Raw genomic sequence first — 17,700 nt, forward strand, 5'->3', positions numbered from 1 at the left:
GAGAGAGAGAGAGAGAGAGAGAGAGAGAGAGAGAGATTGAGATTTGGTGTTAAAGCTGCCATCGAATTTCCATTCCTGTTCTTTGTGTTGCATGCAGAGGCCAGACTTCCAGAGAGCAGGCCTGCCACTGTGGATGAGCCTGCCTTAGTAGAGTTTAGAAAACCAGCTCTTATATCTGCATAAGAAAGTTGTTGGGTTTCTTTTTTTTTCCACATAAGAAATATTAGAAAGCATAAACTGACTTCAAATACTACGAAGCCATTTTTCAGCTGCAACTTTGCCTGCCCTGCCTTGTTCTGAGTCACACCCTGATCCACCACCTCTAACCTCTAACCGAACAAGGTACAAAGACCGGCTATTCAGAAGTGAGTCTTTGGCATGTGTGTTGGTAGGTCTGTGCCAGATTCCCCTAACATGCAATGCTGGAGATACGTAATGGCTTATTATGTCAAACTTGTTCCTCTGTCAGAGTACAGGGGCATATTAAACATAAGAAACCATTACCAGCACAGCACTTAGAAAGCCACGTGGCCTTGGGGACAACTGCTGGTGCTAGACGCTGAACAGAGAACCCTGGCAGAACTCATCAGAGCTGCTTAGGAGATTCACTGTGACCCATAGTTCAGCATACACAAAACAGCCAGCTTGCAGTTTAGACGATTTATTGCATAAAATAGGGTATGCATCTGAATATATTTCATGCTGCAGTGAAAAAAGTCTAAACTGCTGACCCTGCTGGGACTAAGACTAGCTCTGCATGACACTTGGTACACAATGCAAGCATCTCTTTTTACCAACCTCTCCAAATACCTCAGTAGTACACTGCTTCTGGCTGCAAATTCTTGCAACATAACCACTTTTTAAAATGTACGTTAACTTGGTAAATGCCAGGGTACATTCCCAAATACCTTTCTTGTATGACTCTGTGGACACTCAAGAGTGTTCCTTGGCCATGCAGCCATCCATAGGTGACAAGACAACATACAGAACTTCACACGACACGGTTCCCTCATCCATAGGTTAAACATTGAGATAGTGCAACTTTTAAAACATACCATCACAACATAAATCACTTCCTCTCACTCGCCTAACTTCTCCAACTTTAAACCTTGGCACACAAAAACAGGAGTTTTGACTCATATTTTTAAAACAAAATAAGTTTCACACCTTTGGAGAAAAAGCAAACTGGCTGATTCTTCCCCTATGATAATATATAATAATTCTTCCTTCTTTATTCAGTTAATTATAAAACAGGCCATTGTGGCCTCATTTATCCACAGTCTCCTTTTGGAATTAAATATGTCAAAAATACCTCTGTGGGTCTTACGTTCATGATGTCTTCAAAGCAGCCTTTTCGGTTTTCTCTGAAACACCTCTTCGCCAAGCTCATACCATCTCTAGCCCTGTCTCCAACCCTGCCCCAAGATGAACACTGTTTGTGGTCAAACTGGATGGAAGTTTATATCGTGTTTCAGTCTTGTTTGCATGCAATTCCCGTGAAAGGAATCAGAAACGAAGACCGTGTTTGCACATTTGGTTTTACTCAGCTGTACCACGTAAAGCTGGACAACACTGGGCAGTGGGGCCTGCAGGCCTCTCTCTCCCTGCTGAGGTTTCTCTCTCCTTGAAAAGTGCACTCTGGAGGGAATCAGACCAGGTCCCCAGGCTTCCTGTCTTTGCCCTTGATGGGTACTATTGTGCCCTCTGAGTTGTTCGGCTGAAACTGTGGTCTGCTGCCCCTGTGTGCGTTGCTATGCTGGTGATGGAAGAACGAGGTGCCTGGGTAGTGGCCCATCACCTCGCTGTAGGTCGGGGGCGGGCCCTCCATTCTTCCATTACTGCTACAGGTAGCTGCGCTGATGCCCGAGTGACTGCTTGGTGGGCATGGTCCCCCGTTGTACATAGAAATGTCTAACAAATCACTGTCAAAAACGGTTCGATTGGGCGGGGCCCTCACGGACTCGCGGTTGAGTTCCATCTGCTGCTCTGGGTCCCGGAGCTGTAGAGTGCAGGGTCCTTGGTAAGGAGGCGGCTCCTCCCCGTCTGACAGGGAGATGGTGGGAGGCAAGTCAATCTCGTGCTGCACATAGGGGTAGGTGGGCTGGAAACGGCTGAACGGATCCCGCTGGATGAAAGATGGGGTAGTAAACCTATCCCTACCCCGTGGGGCACACATGATCTGGAAGGAAAAGAGAAGAGGTCTGAGGACACTCTCAGTACAACTGAACCTGCAAGCAAGCCCCAATTAAATGTTGTCCTTTATAAGAGTTGCTGTGGTCATGGTGTCTCTTCACAGCAATGAAACCCTAAGACATCCAGAATCATTTTGTTGTTGTTTTTTTAAGGAGGGGGCAGGGTTAGACCTAATGTGTATTAGCATATCTGGGAAGGCAAACTTAGTTGGGAATTATAACTAACTCAAGATTTGGATGTATTGGAGGTTATTGGGGAGCAGGAGACAAAGATTCAAGTGAAACCCCATGGAGAGGAGAGAGCAGGGAGCAGGGACAGGGCAGGGAACATGGTGTGGTCCTCTAGGGGGCAGGTCACAGGTGACTTCATCCAAGCTTCAGTGGCTTTACCCATAAAATATAAGACCAGGCAGAGTAAGCCTCTTGTTTTCTTGGGACCTAACAGCTGTAGAAACCAAGACTGAGCAAAGAGACAAGCGTCTCTGAGGTTAAATACTCTTTGCAAATAACCAAATAAACCAGAAACATGACTTTTCTCTTAGATTTCTATACTTTTACAGTTATTTCAATACGAGTTTACTATAGTTATTTTTAGTTATTAATATGAAAAACTTTACATTTCAAGATAAATGTGATTATAGATTTTTTTCCCTACAAAATACTCAGGACATATATTTCTTTAAAACTCCTCTCTTGGGAGTCTTGTTTAAAATGGTAAAGTATAGGCTGCCTTTGTGTAAGCTGGTGAAAGAGAAAGTCGGAGTAACAGGAAATAGACATTATTCCAAAGACAGAAAACACTACGGAAATCCACAAACGATGTCAAAAGAAGAGGGGGGAAAAGCAATATGGAGAAGTAAGCTGAACACACCCCCAGATGCTGGGTTTCCTGGCTGACACAGGAGGGGAGCTGGAGGAGAGACTGGCATCCCTACCCTCAGGACAAACCGTCAGACCCCACGGGCCCCAGATGCAGTTACAAGCTTTGATGAGCCAGGGATTCCTCAAGTGGTCAGAGCATCAGCAGAGAAAAGTCCCATTCTGTCACACTTTTTGACTCAGGGGACAGCACTGCTACCTCACTGAGATGGGATCAATTATTTAAAATGAAGCTGCCCCAGGGAACCAAGACCAGGGAACTGCTGCAGGTCAGCCAACCTCAGTGTGACCTGACATAGGCCCTGGATGAGGGAAGGCCCAGAGAAGCAGTTTTGGACATCAGGATGGGTAGACGGTGACAGGCCAAAGGGGGAGGGTGGTGGCGTCATGAGGTTAGGTTCATGCTAAGATATATATACAAAAAGACCATTTCACCCTGGATGGCCTGAAACATATATCTTGGATTGAGAACAATCTTGGAATTTAATCGTTCTGATCACGAGGCCAGTAAATGGATAAAATAAATGCTGGAACTACCTATCTTCCCTTTACTGCTAAAAAGTTGGAGACCTCTGATGTTCCAGGGGTGTACTTGACACTACAAGCTGTAACCTTCCATCAGGGTGAGGTCTGGGAGAACATAGACCCTCCACCTGGGCCAAGCTCAGTTCTGTTGCTTGCATTCTTCGATTTCAAAGCACTAGGGAGGCACACCCCAGCTAAAACATTAGCTACCCTAGGATCATGGAGACTCTGGAAGATGTAAGTAAGGAAACACTGAGAACAGTTCCTCCAAAATCTGAAATGAAGCCAAGATGGCCACTCTTTGAACTTTTGTATTCAATATAGTGTTCTAAGTCTTAGCTAGTACAGTAAGACAAGAGAATGAAGTAAATGAGATTCAAATGGGAAAGAAAGAAGCTAAGTTACTTTAAAGTACAAAACATGAAACTCCATAAGGAAACCTCTGAGGCTTGGTAAACACTTTCATCAAAATAGCAAGGGTCCAAAATCAACATACAAAAATATATATATCACCCACTATCACAGTGACTCCAACCCTCACCTAGGACCACCGGCAGAACTGAGGGAGACTTCCATAGACTTCTGGAGCCTGTAGCAAGAAGGTTCCAGGAAAGTTCTATAGGAAGTTAGCTGGCTCCTATGCTCAGAAGCAAGCCATAACCTAGCCCCCAGGTGATCTGGGACCCCATTTACACACACATCAACACCTAGTGGCCCCAAGACTGAACTCCAAACACCATTCTGCTGATCTACAAGCTGACAATCAGGGATAACAACAAACAAAGATCTAAATGTTGACTCAACAAAGTTAGGGCAGATCCATACCAAAAACAAGACAAAACAAACACTACCAACAGCCTAATTTTGAGTACCCAGGTCTCATTGTAAAACACAAATACCAGAAATAAACAAGATACTGTGTCTCCTCCAAAACCCAGTATTCTCATAGTTATATTCCCTTGAAAAAGCAACTTATTTCAAAATAATAATTATGAACACGTTCAAGACTGACTCAAAGGGGATATGCATAAAATGTCAGAAGGAAGATCACAAAACCACAGTTGACTGACACAAAGGAAAAAAATTCAAAATCTGAAAGTGTAGTCTAGTAAAGAGCATTTTTGAAGACCCAACAAATAAAAATGTGAAATGAAAAATTCAGTAAGCCAAATAAGAGACTCCATGGAAAGCCTTGCCAATATAATGAGCGAGTGGAAAGGAGAGTATTGGTACTTGAAGAGAAGGATAGGCAGAGCAATCCTGAGCGATAAAAGGACTGCTGGATCTCAGGACCACCATCTGGATCTCAACTTATACCACAGGGCTATAGTAATAAAAACAGCACGGGACTGGTATAAAAACAGACTCATGAATTAATGGAATAGAGTGAAGACCCCAATTGAGCTCACACTCCCTCAGTCACCTGACTTTTGACAAAGAGGCCATCCATACACATTGTAGAAAAGACAGTGTTCTCAACAAATGGTGCTGATGAAACCAGATAGCTACATGTAAATGGATTAAAGGGGACCATTATTGTTCACTCTGCACAAAAATCAATTTTGGATGGATCAAGGACCTCAATGTAACCCTTGATACCCTGAAATAGCTAGCAAACAAAGTAGAGAATATGTTTCAATATCTACACACAGGAAAGAATTCTCTGACAGGACCCTAGTACTGTAGACATTAAGACTGGCAAACTAAATGAAAAAGCTGTGCAGCAAAGGATACCATCATTCCAGTAAAGAGGAGACTTGCAGGATGGAAGAAAATCTTTACCAACAATACATCTGACAGTGTTGAAACAAACAACCCAATTGAAAACTGGGGCACGGAATTAAACAGAATTCTCAAAAGAAGAAAAACAAATAGCCAAGAAGCACTTTTAAAATGTTCAACATCCTTGCACATCAGGAAAATGCAGACAACATTTGAGATTCCATCTTACTTACCTGTGAACCTGGAGAACTACAACAGTAGGTTGTCTGGCAAGATATGCTCACGGATACAGTAGTGACATGAACATTATCGGTGTGACCTACTAATCTGGCTGGATTCAAGGCCTGCTCCACATGATAAGATTTATGGGTATGGGTATAGGAGAAATTTTCAAATTTCCCAGCTATACTAGTCTTACAAATATGGATAAAGTACTCTAAGGAAACTTATCAGCGAAATACTATCATATCCACAATTATTGGTATCTCCTTCACAATGTCCAGGGAATGAAACTAGCATAGATATCCATCAACAGATTTTTTAAAATGTTGAACATGTACACCATGAAGTTTTGTGAAGCCATAACAAAAAACGAAATCATGACATCCACAGGAAAATGGATGGAACTGAAATCATTGGTAGGTAAATAAACTGTATTCAGAAATTCTCTTTTCCTTATATTCAGAACCTAGCTGAGAGAGGGCGGGGGCGGAGCTAGAAAGGGAACATGAAGGAACTAAAGAAGATCTTCATGGAGGTGAAGGGAGGATGTAGAATACATGTGGTGAGAATCAGAAGAGGCTCTACTGGCGGAGGGAAGGAAATCAGTCAGAGAAGAGATGATATGGGAAAGACAGTGGGGAGGGAACCATGTATGAATGAAATATTACACAACAGAATACAATAGAATAGAGCCCATTGCTTCTAATGCTAACATAAAAGTTAATCATAGAAATACATTTTATCCCAATTGTCTAAGACAAATGTTACCCGCGTGGATGGCTCTCTCTCTCTCTCTCTCTCTCTCTCTCTCTCTCTCTCTCTCTCTCTCTCTCTCTCTGTGTGTGTGTGTGTGTGTGTGTATGTATAACAACTTAACAGTCTCAACCTTATTTTATATTTAAAGGCAAAAGATACTGTTTCAATAATTCAATATGTGACAGAGTTAAAAACAAATTAAGTTTTCTCTCCTGTAGAATAAAAAATAAAACTTGACAAGACTGACAGGAAAGACATACTGATAAAATTGTGGCAACAGAAGAACTATAATTGAATAAGTCGAGGATAAAATTCTCTATTGAGCCTCTTAATAGAAATCAGACAATGTCTTAATTCTAAAGTTTATTCCAAACCCAACTGTGTTTATTGGCCACTCTCTTTGAGCTAGCCATACGTTAAATAAATCTGTCTTATGCCTGCATTTTAGTCCTCTTCTCTAGCATGTGAAACAATGATACAGATTCTGTGCAGGTCACAGAGTACTAGAGGCCAGAAGGGGAACCACCGTGACATCTTTATCTTTCTACAGATGGATACTGGGAAGTTCTCCTCAGAGAGTTTTGGTTTAGTCTGACTGCCAATACCTATGTTGGGTCCCACAAATGTCATTGTTTCACAGTCTTTGTACATCTAGGTTTTGTTATTTTTCGATTTGTACTGAAATACTTAAAGCTTCAGATAATGGAAGAACATTATGGCACATGCTTTAACCCCAGCTTGGGAGTCAGAAACTAGTGCATCTCTGCGACTTCAAGGCTGGCCTGATCTACATAGCAAGTTATAAGCCAACATGAGCTACGTGATGAGAACTTGCCTCAAAAAACTCATATTACTAAATTGTTTATGTGTGAAGAATCCATGCTATCTGATATGTATAAACTAGGCTTATACTTCCAAAACTCAGTTGGTAGCTCTAAAATAATCCAAGGTTCCACAATTTTTAAACTATTCTCTGTATAAAGCTTAGACACACGATTCTAAGGGGGGAAATCCTTATGTCCCTTTTAAGCAAAGTTACAGACAATGACTTTATCCTAAAGTTGATTTTGAATCCAAGACTGTGGGCATGACTTCTCCCCCCAGCCCCCGTCTTACCTCTGAAGCCCCTGGCCGCTGTACAGAGCTGTCAGAAGGCCACAGGGACCCTTCCTGGAGGAGAGAGGGAGAGAAGTGAGGAACATGAGATAAGAAAATCACGTGTTTCATAAGAAAACCATGCGCTTCATACAACATCAGCAGTAGCCCCCCCCCCCAAAAAATTTTAAACTCAATTTTTTGAAACAAAAATCACTTTGCTCTTTGGACAGTAGCTCACTTGTCTAAAACATGGAGAAGGAAAGAGCTGATATCATTCCACACCTCAACCCTAAGTGGAAAGTTGTAACCCAACAGCAAAATTAAAGACCTTAGATCCTGGTCTAATGGATTTGAAGTCACAAATACTGGTTCACCTATGTAACCACGTGCTTCAAATGGTCATCGAACTATACACAGTTGGTGCCTACACTAGGACAGTCCCTGGGCTAGATGAGCCTTGAGAGGCCTCCCCAGAAGAATGTATCATCGTGGCCTGCCAGGGCCAAATGCCACCCCCACCAACACCACACAGCCTGAAGTCTATGGCTACCACAGAGACACTACCCCCAATGCAGGTCAGTTCTCAACATTAATTACAGTTTCCAAAGCCTGGATGATCTTTCAAGTCTTCTGTTGACTTTATTCTTTAGACTGAATATTCACAGACATAATTTGATAAATAGGGGCTGTCTTTTCGAGAAATGTGTGGCAAGGGTCAGCCAAGATAGGACAATATTTACTGTCAAGCTTGCAGACCTGAGTCTAATTCCCAGAATCCAAATGGTAGGGAAAGAAATGACTCCAGAAAGTTATCCCTCGACCTCTGCACATGCACCTGGGCACACACACAAACAAATTTACACACATTCATACATTCATATATACATACATACATATACATATATACATACATACATATACATACATACATACATACATACATGAACATTTTAAAAACTGTTTGGCTAGATTATCAAGGTGACAAGCATATAACTTGATTATTGGGGCACCTAGTCTCCTGCACCATGTTTACAAAGCACTCCACGGTGATAAGCCTTTTGAGTTCAAATTATTGGCTATTTGCAAGAGTTTCTCGGTTTATTGTTATTGTCAGAGTAAGATATTCTGCAGGGGAAGACACCTGTACTTTTAGACTTCTGAGAATATGTATATTTGGTCTCTGGAGATTACTGAGTTTCCCCAAACTGCAGAATCCTAAGTAAAAACAGCCACGGTGAAACAGCCAGACCCCTCAGATGAAAGTGCACACTGTTCTTTCCTGTGGCCGGTGTTCCAACAGAAATACTCACTTCATGGCTAACCACATTGTTTTGTCCAATACATAAAACCTGTTCCTAAGATACTCACAGGACACCATGGATTCAGTAGCAAAAATATCAGCTGACCCAGCTGTTCGAAGGAAGTGTGGGCATTAGAGTCTGACTATAAAATTATGTAACAAATCAACTGATATGACACACCTGGCAATAGGCAAAGGCCCAAACTTAAATCAAATGGTGTGATTGATCAGTGCCCTCCCCAGTACAGCAAAGAAGTGACTAGCACCAGATTCGAGAGCACAAGTCCACTGGTGTTTCTGAGCTCCTCTAGCTACACTGCCATGAGCTGCTGCCTCTCTCTCTCTCTCTCCTCCCTCCCACGGCCCTTAGTGTCCAGCTCTAATCATTTAACGGCACCATGAAGAACTCAGGAATGAGGGCTTCCATAATCTCAGTGGCAATGATTATTCCTAGTGGCTTCATTTTCCTGACAATTTTCCAAATTGTCAGATCTGACCAAAGTGCTTACAGGAAGGAGCCCCTAGCAGCCTCTCAGACAATCCCCCTTACTTGACCTGTCATACCTGGCAGGTGCTTATTAAAACTCACTGGAATTACTTAGTGAGTTCACTACCTGGGGCTACCACCTATGAACCTCAGTGGGTGCCTAATAACATTCTGATAGAAGGCTAAGTTTGCTTGTCTAGACTTTATCCTTTCCCTGTTCACCCTGCCTAATCTTCTGCAACCATGGCCTCCTTTGTCTCTGAAGATAAGGCCTGTACAACATGGGGGACTCAGTGGTGTCCCCTCGTCTTAGGCATTCCTGCATGCACCTTTTGGAGCCTTGGCTGTCTACTAAGGATAACTATAACCACAAACCTCAGTGTGGAATCTGCACCCATACAAAGGTCCTAGTAGCAGGGAGACAAGGTTAGTTCCAAACAGCTTTGCAACTTTGAGGCTTATGATATGCTTTCTTCCCCCACCCCTTGGATTTTTTCCTATAATCAAATCATTGTGAATGAACACATTATTTTTTCTTCTACAGATAATACAATAATACAGTTCCTCACCTTTGCTCATCAGGGTAGGAAAACAGTTTTCTTCCAGGTCTACAAGACTCTGTGTGGGGAGAGCCTAGGCAGTTATAAACACACTGAGAGGCTTTCCTGTAACAATACCCCTCAGTCTCTGTCTATAAAAGGCCAATGACAGAGATGTGTGTGGGAGAGACAGACTGTACTTTTCTGTACATAGATACAGCCTCTGCTATTGTTTGAATGAAAGATGTTCCTCATAGACTCATGCATTTGAAAACATGCTCCCCAGCTGGTGGCACTGTTTGGACCCTTTAGGGGGCAAAGCCTTGCTGGAGAAAGGCTGTTACTAGAGGTAGACTTTGATGGGTTATAGCCTCACTCGACTTCCTGTTTTCTCTCTGCTTCCTGTGTGTAGAAAAAATGTGATCAATCAGTTCATACTTTTGACACCATGCCTTCCCCAGAATATAGACTCTCCCTCGGGAACCATAAGCTAAGCATTGTCTTTCTTAATTTACTTTTGGTCATGGTATTTTATTAAAGCAACAAATAAATGACTAATACATGTTATACTCTATAGTTTACATATAATAAACTATATGTATGTGTGCATCAGTGTGTGTGTGGATGTGTGTGTGTGTGTGTTAGACATATTTTGAATTGATCTAGAACAGTGGTTTTCAACCTTCCTAATGTCATGACCCATTAATGGAGTTTCTCATGTTGTAGTGACCCTTCCAACCATAAATTTGTTTTCTTGCTACATCACAACTGTAATTTTGCTACTGTTATGGATCATGAATATCTAATATGCAACCTCTGTGAAAGGCCTTTCACAACCCATGGGCTGAGAACCACTGGCCTAGAGCTTTAGCTGAGCCCTGGAACTTGTCTGCATGGATAACTTCAAGGAGCACAGCGTGAAGACTGGCTCACTGGGGCATCCTGAGAGTTTGGACCTTTTAGTCACATTTCTGTGAAAAGAGACACAGAAAGTTTTCAGGCTTAAAAGACACACATCTATTTTTTTCCTTTATATTTGAGAAACCACTTTCATGTTTCTCATGAAAACAGAAAACAGCCATACCGTTCCACAGATCCCATCTGTTTGACACAAAAACTTCGGCATCAGACAAGATGATTATCTGATCTCTCAGATTGGTGTCTTTATTACTAGAAAGAATACAAATTGTCTGTAGCACAAAGACTAATTTTTCCCCATCTGACACATTGGGCTATGAAGAGGTAAGAAATTGGTGTTCCCAAAGTGGTGCTATTTGGAGGGACAGGGAAGTAGTTTGGTCAAGAGAATGGGGTCATTGCGAACACACAATCAGTTATCTTATAAGAGGAGGCCAGAGAGCTAAGCAAGCTCTCCTCCCCCATATAAGATGTATAAGAAGTTATCCACCAGTCCAGAAGCAGGTCACACTAAGAACCTGATCGTGGTACCGTGTTTCACAGTGCTATCAACTCTGGTATCCAATATCCAGGATTGTGGTAAAGGAATGTCAATTGTCTGTAACCCATGGTGGTGTTTTACAACAGCCAAACCAAGACAGAATTTTAAAGTGTTAGCTATAACATTTACATTGTTTTTAAAATTTTAATTTTTAGATGTGTTATAAGATTAGGGTTCCTTACTATGGTTTTGTGCGTGGAGATCCAGCCTCCAACTTTGGTTTTGAAAAGCCTATTCTTTTCTAATTGAGAGCTTTTGGCATCCCTGTCGGCAATCTCTTGACCATCTTTGGAAAGGTTTGTTTCAGAGCCCTCTAATCTATTTCACTGGAACACATATTATCATCCTTTATTCCAGTATCACACTGTTTTAATTACTGTTGGCTTCATATTGATTTTTGAGGTCAAGAATTATGAGACAAGTTCCTGAATTTGTTGTTCTCCTTTAAAATCATTTTGGCTATTGATGCCCCCCAGGGATATCGTAGAAGTTGTCAGATGGATTTTTTTTTTAATTTCTGCAAAAAAAGCATCAATGGATTGTAGATATCTATGGATACTGAAGACTTTCAAAACTGTTAAGATGCCAGTGTTTTATTTATCTATATGGGATGAATTTCCATTTCTTTGCATCTTGTTTATATTTTTGGCAGCAATCAAAATCACTGTGGATTGATGGGGTTATAGACATTCTTAGACAATCTTATTAAAGAATACATCTTTAGTCTGTCTCTTCTGTTAATTTTACTCTGAACTATTAGTAAGTTTATTGTAACTGGAAATGCTTTCTAAAATTCTTTATAAAATCAGACTAACCACTGTTAAAGAAATGCAGCTGATTTATGAGGCCCAAATTTTGCATCCTGCTACTCTGCTAGATTTCATTTATTAGTTATAATGTTTTTTTCTTTGTTTCGGTAGACTCCTCAAGATTTTCTACATATGAGATCATGTCATGTGGTAACAGGGAACTTTTCTTCATCCTTTCCCACTGGGATGCTGTCCTGGCTATTTTTATATCAACTTGACACAAGGCTACAGTCATCTGAAAGAAGGTAACCGCCATTGAGGAAATAGCTCCATAAGATCAGGCCGTAGGCAAGCCTATAAAGCATTTTATAATTAGTGACTGATATGGGAAGGCCCAGCCCACTGTGGGTAGGGTCAACCCTGGTGCTATGAGAAAACCATGAGCAAGCCACAAGGAACACGCCTATAAACAGCTTCCCCTACAGCTTCTGCATCAGCTCCTGCCTCCAGGTTCCTGCCCTGACTTCTTCAGTGATAAACTGTGATATATAAGTGCAAACAAAATAAAATCTTCCCTCCCAAAGTCACTTTTGGTTATGGTGTTTCATGACAGCAATAGAAACCCTAACTAAGATAAATGTCTTTTTTTTTTTCTCCTGGCCAACTTTAGCTACAATTCCCAACAAATCCTATGTTAGATAAGGCAAAAGCAGCCATCTTTATCTTGTTCCTGATCTTAGAAGAAAGTTTTAGTATTTTACTACTGAGTATAATGTTGTCTGTGAGCTTCTCATAGATCAACAGAAGTTAAGGTGTTAAAGTTTCCCCTTCCCCCTCCACTTTGTCAAGTCATTTTTAGGTAAGGACGTTGAATCTTAAATAATTCCTCTGCAACCACTGAGATGATCATGAGTGTTCTTTCCTGCCTCTTCATTCTGTTAATGGAGTGTGTTGACTGATTTTTATATTCTAAGCCAGCCTTCCATTCCAGAAATAAATCACATTTGGCCATGGTGTATAATTCTTTCAAAATGATGCTGAAGTCAAGTTTCTGTTATTTTCTTGAAGACTTTTATGTCAGTATTCATAAAGGATACTGGTTTATGGCTTTCTCTTTGCTTTGTGTTTTCTTTGTCCTTCTTCAGTATTGGGACTGCTGGCTTCTTAGATTGAGTCAAGAAAACCATACCTACTTTTTCAGTTATTTGGGATGATTTGAAGAGAAGTATCAAGTCTTTCATAATTGGTAGAGCTTCCCAGTTCATCCATCTGATCTACCTGTGTCAGTAAGGTATCTTAGTTAAGAATTCCTATTGCTACAATTAAAAAAAAAGGCTACTGGTTTGTTTTGTGTGTCAACTTGACACAAGCTGGAGTTATTACAGAGAAAGGAGCCTCCCTTGAGGAAATGCTTCTGTGAGATCCAGCTGTAAGCCATTTTCTCAATTAGTGATCAAGGCAGAAGGGCCTTCTGTGGGTGGTGCCATCCCTGGGCTGGTAGTCCTTGGGTTCTATTAGAAAGCAAGTTGAGTGAGCCAGGGAAAGCAAGCCAGTAAGTAACATCCCTCATGACCTCTGCATCAGCTCCTGCTTCCTGACCTGCTTGAGTTCCAGTCCTGATTTCCATTGGTGATGAACAGCAATGTAGAAGTGTAAGCTGAATAAACCCTTCCCTCCAAACTTGCTTCTTGGTCATGATGTTTGTGCAGGAATAGAAACCCTGATTAAGACAGCTACCTAGGAAGAGAGGAGTTTACTTCAGCTTATAGTTCCATATCATAGTCCATCACTAAGGGCAGGCAAGGCAAGAGCTCAAGGCAGAACCCCAGAGACAGGAACTGATGCAGAGGGCATCAAGAAATGCCTCTTACTGGCTGTTCCTCATGTCTCAGCCTGCCTTCTTGTAACACCCATCACCAGCCTCAGGGTGAGCTGGGCTCTCCTAAATCAATCATCAATCAACAAAGCGCATGGCAGGCTTGCCCACAGGCCAATCTGGTGGGGCCATTTTCTCAACTGGGATTCCCTTTTCCCAAATGATTCTAGCTCGTGTCAAGTTGACATAAATTAGCCAGTATAGAAGTGCATTCGTTATTTTTCTTGGCTAAAGAAACTTAAGGAAGAAAGACATATTTTTGGCTTGTGTTGTAAGGGGAAGCATCCATCCTAGCAGGGAAGCTATGACAACAGGGTCAGCCCGTGCCTATGGCAGGGGGAGCTAGCCCATACTGGGAAGCTAAGGGAAGGGCCCGAAGCAAGTCTAGGCTCTAAAATTCAAGAACCACCCATAGCAAGCCATTCCCTCTATCTAGGCATCATCAAAGAGTTTACAGCCTCCTGAACGTGACATCAGATAGAGACCTTTTGCTCCAGTGCATGAAGCAGACCATATTAGAGGGCTTTTACTCATCTCTCCTACCTCCTTACTACTTAGAGGCATGTTCAGATTTCCTTTCTTCACAAGGCAGTTTTGGTAAGATGTTTGTAACCATTTGTCTGTTTTATCTAGAGAGTCCAATTTGTGACTATGTCATTCTCTTCATCTCTATACATCTTGGATAATGCTTTAAACCAGGAGAAGGCAGTCTGTCGTTGTGACTTGCCTTGAGCTGCAGGGCCAGAGCCCGTTGCTTAAGTCCACATGTACTGTGACCCCGTGTGAGGGCAACCTCGTAGCTTGGACTTGCTTATGCTTATGCTTTCAGCTAACCTCTCCTTACTAGCTGCAGGGAACAGTGGGAACCACCATTGAGACCACTGCTTGGCATTCTGGCTTCTCTTTAAATGGGTCCTTGCAGTGATGGAGTGTCGCATTTGGCTTCAAATCATTGAGTATCTATTTCTCCACGTGCTCCATGGGGAGAATTTCAAAGCAGAGGTAGAAGTGATTTTCAGATAGTCAGCAACATCTTTAGTTTCTGATAAGATACTTCTCTTTCCTGTTCTTTTTTTCTTCAACTTTTTTTCTTCAACCTTTCTACAACTCAGATCGGACTATACTGCCTTTTGCCCTCTAGGGGGCAGTAACAGCTTAGAACTCAGCACCTCTACATGGCCACACAGACTCTGGCAGGCACAGCCTCCTTCATTCCTCCTTGGGAATCTATCATCAGACTTTTTAAGACTCCTAACTCCACTCAATCTAGGGCACATCCCTTAAGAGAACAGACAAATCTTCCAGGAAGATCTGTTGGGAGGGAGGGAGGGAGTGTGGGTCCCTCCCCTTTGTAGATAATGCAGAGGATTGAGAAAAGAAGCCACCAGGTGTTTTCCCCAGCCTAGAGGGGCCTGGGGCAGGGGGACCACCACACTCCAATAAAATCCAGCCAGAAATAAGAAAGCTTAGGAGACAGGAAGACTTTTCGGCTTTGGCAGGCTTCCAGCTCCCGTCCCTTCTTTGCTCAGAGGGGATCGTTTTACTCATGGCCCAGAGCTGGCAATGGGCTAACTTCTAGCCAGAAACCAGCCCTAGCATGGAGGGCTTGCAGTAAAGGCCACCTGGAATTTCAAAATAATTGAGAAACATTTCCTACAACCACACCAAGAAAAAAATTACCATATGACTTATGGTAATACTTTATAAACTTAAAAGGTTACTAAAGTCTTATTTATTTAATATGGGGGTCAGGGCCTGAGTGGATCAGTGGGTAGAAGGTCTTGCTGTACAAGTGTGAGGATCTGAGTTCTATCCCTGAAATACACAGTGACAGGGGAGAACTCCTGAGAACTGTCCCCTCACCCTCTACACGTGTCGTGCTATAGGATCCTGCCTATAATAATAAATACAAGTTTAGACTTTCACGAGCATTCTTTTAACATGCTATTTTTACATATTGTGCGTCAATTCAAACCATTGCCAAACTAGTTCCCTCGGGTCTAAAGATGATCAGAAGAGTATTGGATTTGCCTTCATCTTTTGTTATGTGAAAAGGGAATTTTTAATTTTTAAAAGAAAGGGTCTCTGGAATTCAGGTTGGTCTAGATTCACCATACATACATTTCTCATCATGGCTGTCTGTAAGATTTCTTTTTACTTTTATTTATACATGTGTGCGTTGAGGGAGGTATATATCTTATATATGCAGGTAAGTAGATGCCAGAAAAGGGTATCAGATCCCGGGAGTTGGAGTTACAGGCAGTTTTGAGCCCTGCTACGTGAGGGCTAGGAACAGAATCCAGGTCTTCTGAAGAGCAGCAAGTGCTCTTAACCACTGAGCCATCTCTCCAGCCCTTCATCATAGGACAATGCAACTGAGGTACCATTGCCTCCATTGCCTTCCAGAAGCAGCATCGGTTTGTTGTGAGTCCTGTCTGATCTTTTGTGTGGCTCACCTTGTGACTTGGAGAGCATCACCTTCCCAAGTCACCTGGCTGCGCACCAACCTGGTACCTACACCAGCACTCAGCCATCCACAGGACTTCATTCTACAGGGATTGCGGATGATGCCAAAGCTCAAATCTAACCTCAGAAAAACAAACAGAAAAACAAAGACATCATGGAGAAGAGGAAGAAAAGAGTTTTCCTTTCCTACTAAAGATCTGTAAGCCCCGAAGGTAATGCTAAGGCTATTCTGAGCAATGGTGTATTAAGGGGGTGTGAGTTACTCACATGGCTTTCAAGGTAAACCAGACTATTAAAAATGTCCATGTAAGCTGCTTCGGAGGGGAACTGGCTGCATCCTGACCATGCTGTGCTTTGCACCTTCCCATACTTGAAGGGATGCATTGTGACTTTGAAATAATCTGGTCTAGGGCTCCAGACAGATAGACCAAAAGGATAAAGCCCTGTCAGTGGCCACCTGGCAGCTGAAGCTCTTCCTGCCAGACAGTATAACTGGCAAGAGGAAGCTGGTGTTGAGAATACAGGAGTAAACACTGCCCTGCCCTGTCTGTCTGCTCGGTGCTTAGGGAGTGGAGAATAGAGGCTGGGCAACATGGACACCAGCTCCACCTGGTTTAAGGGTGTGGGGATATCACTGTCAGGGAAGCCACGCCTGGACATCATCTTCCATCCCATCAGCTCCGCCAGACCGTCCTCTGCCACACTTCTTAGGACTGTAACAATGGCATTGTTTAGTAAAGACCCTACCTAAAATAGTTTCTTCCTTCATTTTGGAAATACTTTTCTAAACACACTCTAATGTAGGTAGAAAAGAAAGAAGCAGTCTTTGGTCTCTTTGGGGGAAAATAGAGATGTGGCAGCCAGCACCCAACTCCCTGTGCCCTTCTCTGGTTCTCTTTCTCAGAATCCAGGGAGACAAAAGAAATGGCCTCTAGTAAAGCTGGACTGCTAGGCAGATGCTTCCTTGTCCTTCCCAAGCTGCTGGAGCAGAGTCTCTGTGCAGAAGCCCAGACACCTGACTCTGCACAACTGATCAGGCTCCTGGAGCAGCTGGTAATGAAGAAATGTGTGCTGTAACTCTTCTCGTTAACTTTTAAATTGGAATTTATGTTTCTACAAGTCAAGAGTGGCTCGATATATACTATCTCATATGGCTCAAACTGAGTAAAACTCCTGCTCCTGCTCTGAAGCCAGCCACCTCTGCATGCCTACCGACCACAAACCCTGGGCTGTCAGGATGTGGTTAGCAGGACTCACCAGGCAGGCATACAGCTGTCAGAAAAGACCTCTCAGAGCCCTCCAACTGGAAAAGCCTGTGGGGATTGCATATCAGATATTTACATTATGATTATGATTTACAACAGTAGCAAAATTACAATTATGAAGTAGCAGTGGAATAAGTTATTGTTGGGGGGTCACCATAACATGAG

General features: G+C 42.4%; 1 protein-coding gene across 4 annotated transcripts in view; it reads right to left on the minus strand.

Annotated features, from left to right (window-relative positions):
• Nucleotides 1-1,207: 1,207 nt before the first annotated feature.
• Nucleotides 1,208-17,700, minus strand: part of Ldlrad4 (low density lipoprotein receptor class A domain containing 4) — a 305,502-nt gene continuing 289,009 nt past the window's right edge. For all 4 annotated transcript variants that reach the window (XM_028774214.1, XM_028774215.1, XM_028774213.1 and 1 more), the window contains 2 exons: nucleotides 7,413-7,466; nucleotides 1,208-2,179 (listed from right to left, as the gene is read on the minus strand). In XM_028774214.1, coding sequence (XP_028630047.1) covers nucleotides 1,649-2,179; nucleotides 7,413-7,466 — 585 coding nt within the window. In that variant the 3' untranslated portion in view covers nucleotides 1,208-1,648. The remainder of the gene's footprint in view (nucleotides 2,180-7,412; nucleotides 7,467-17,700) is intronic.

This window comes from Grammomys surdaster, unplaced genomic scaffold (assembly GCF_004785775.1).
Source record: "Grammomys surdaster isolate TR1022 unplaced genomic scaffold, NIH_TR_1.0 239, whole genome shotgun sequence".
Lineage (NCBI taxonomy): Eukaryota > Metazoa > Chordata > Mammalia > Rodentia > Muridae > Grammomys > Grammomys surdaster.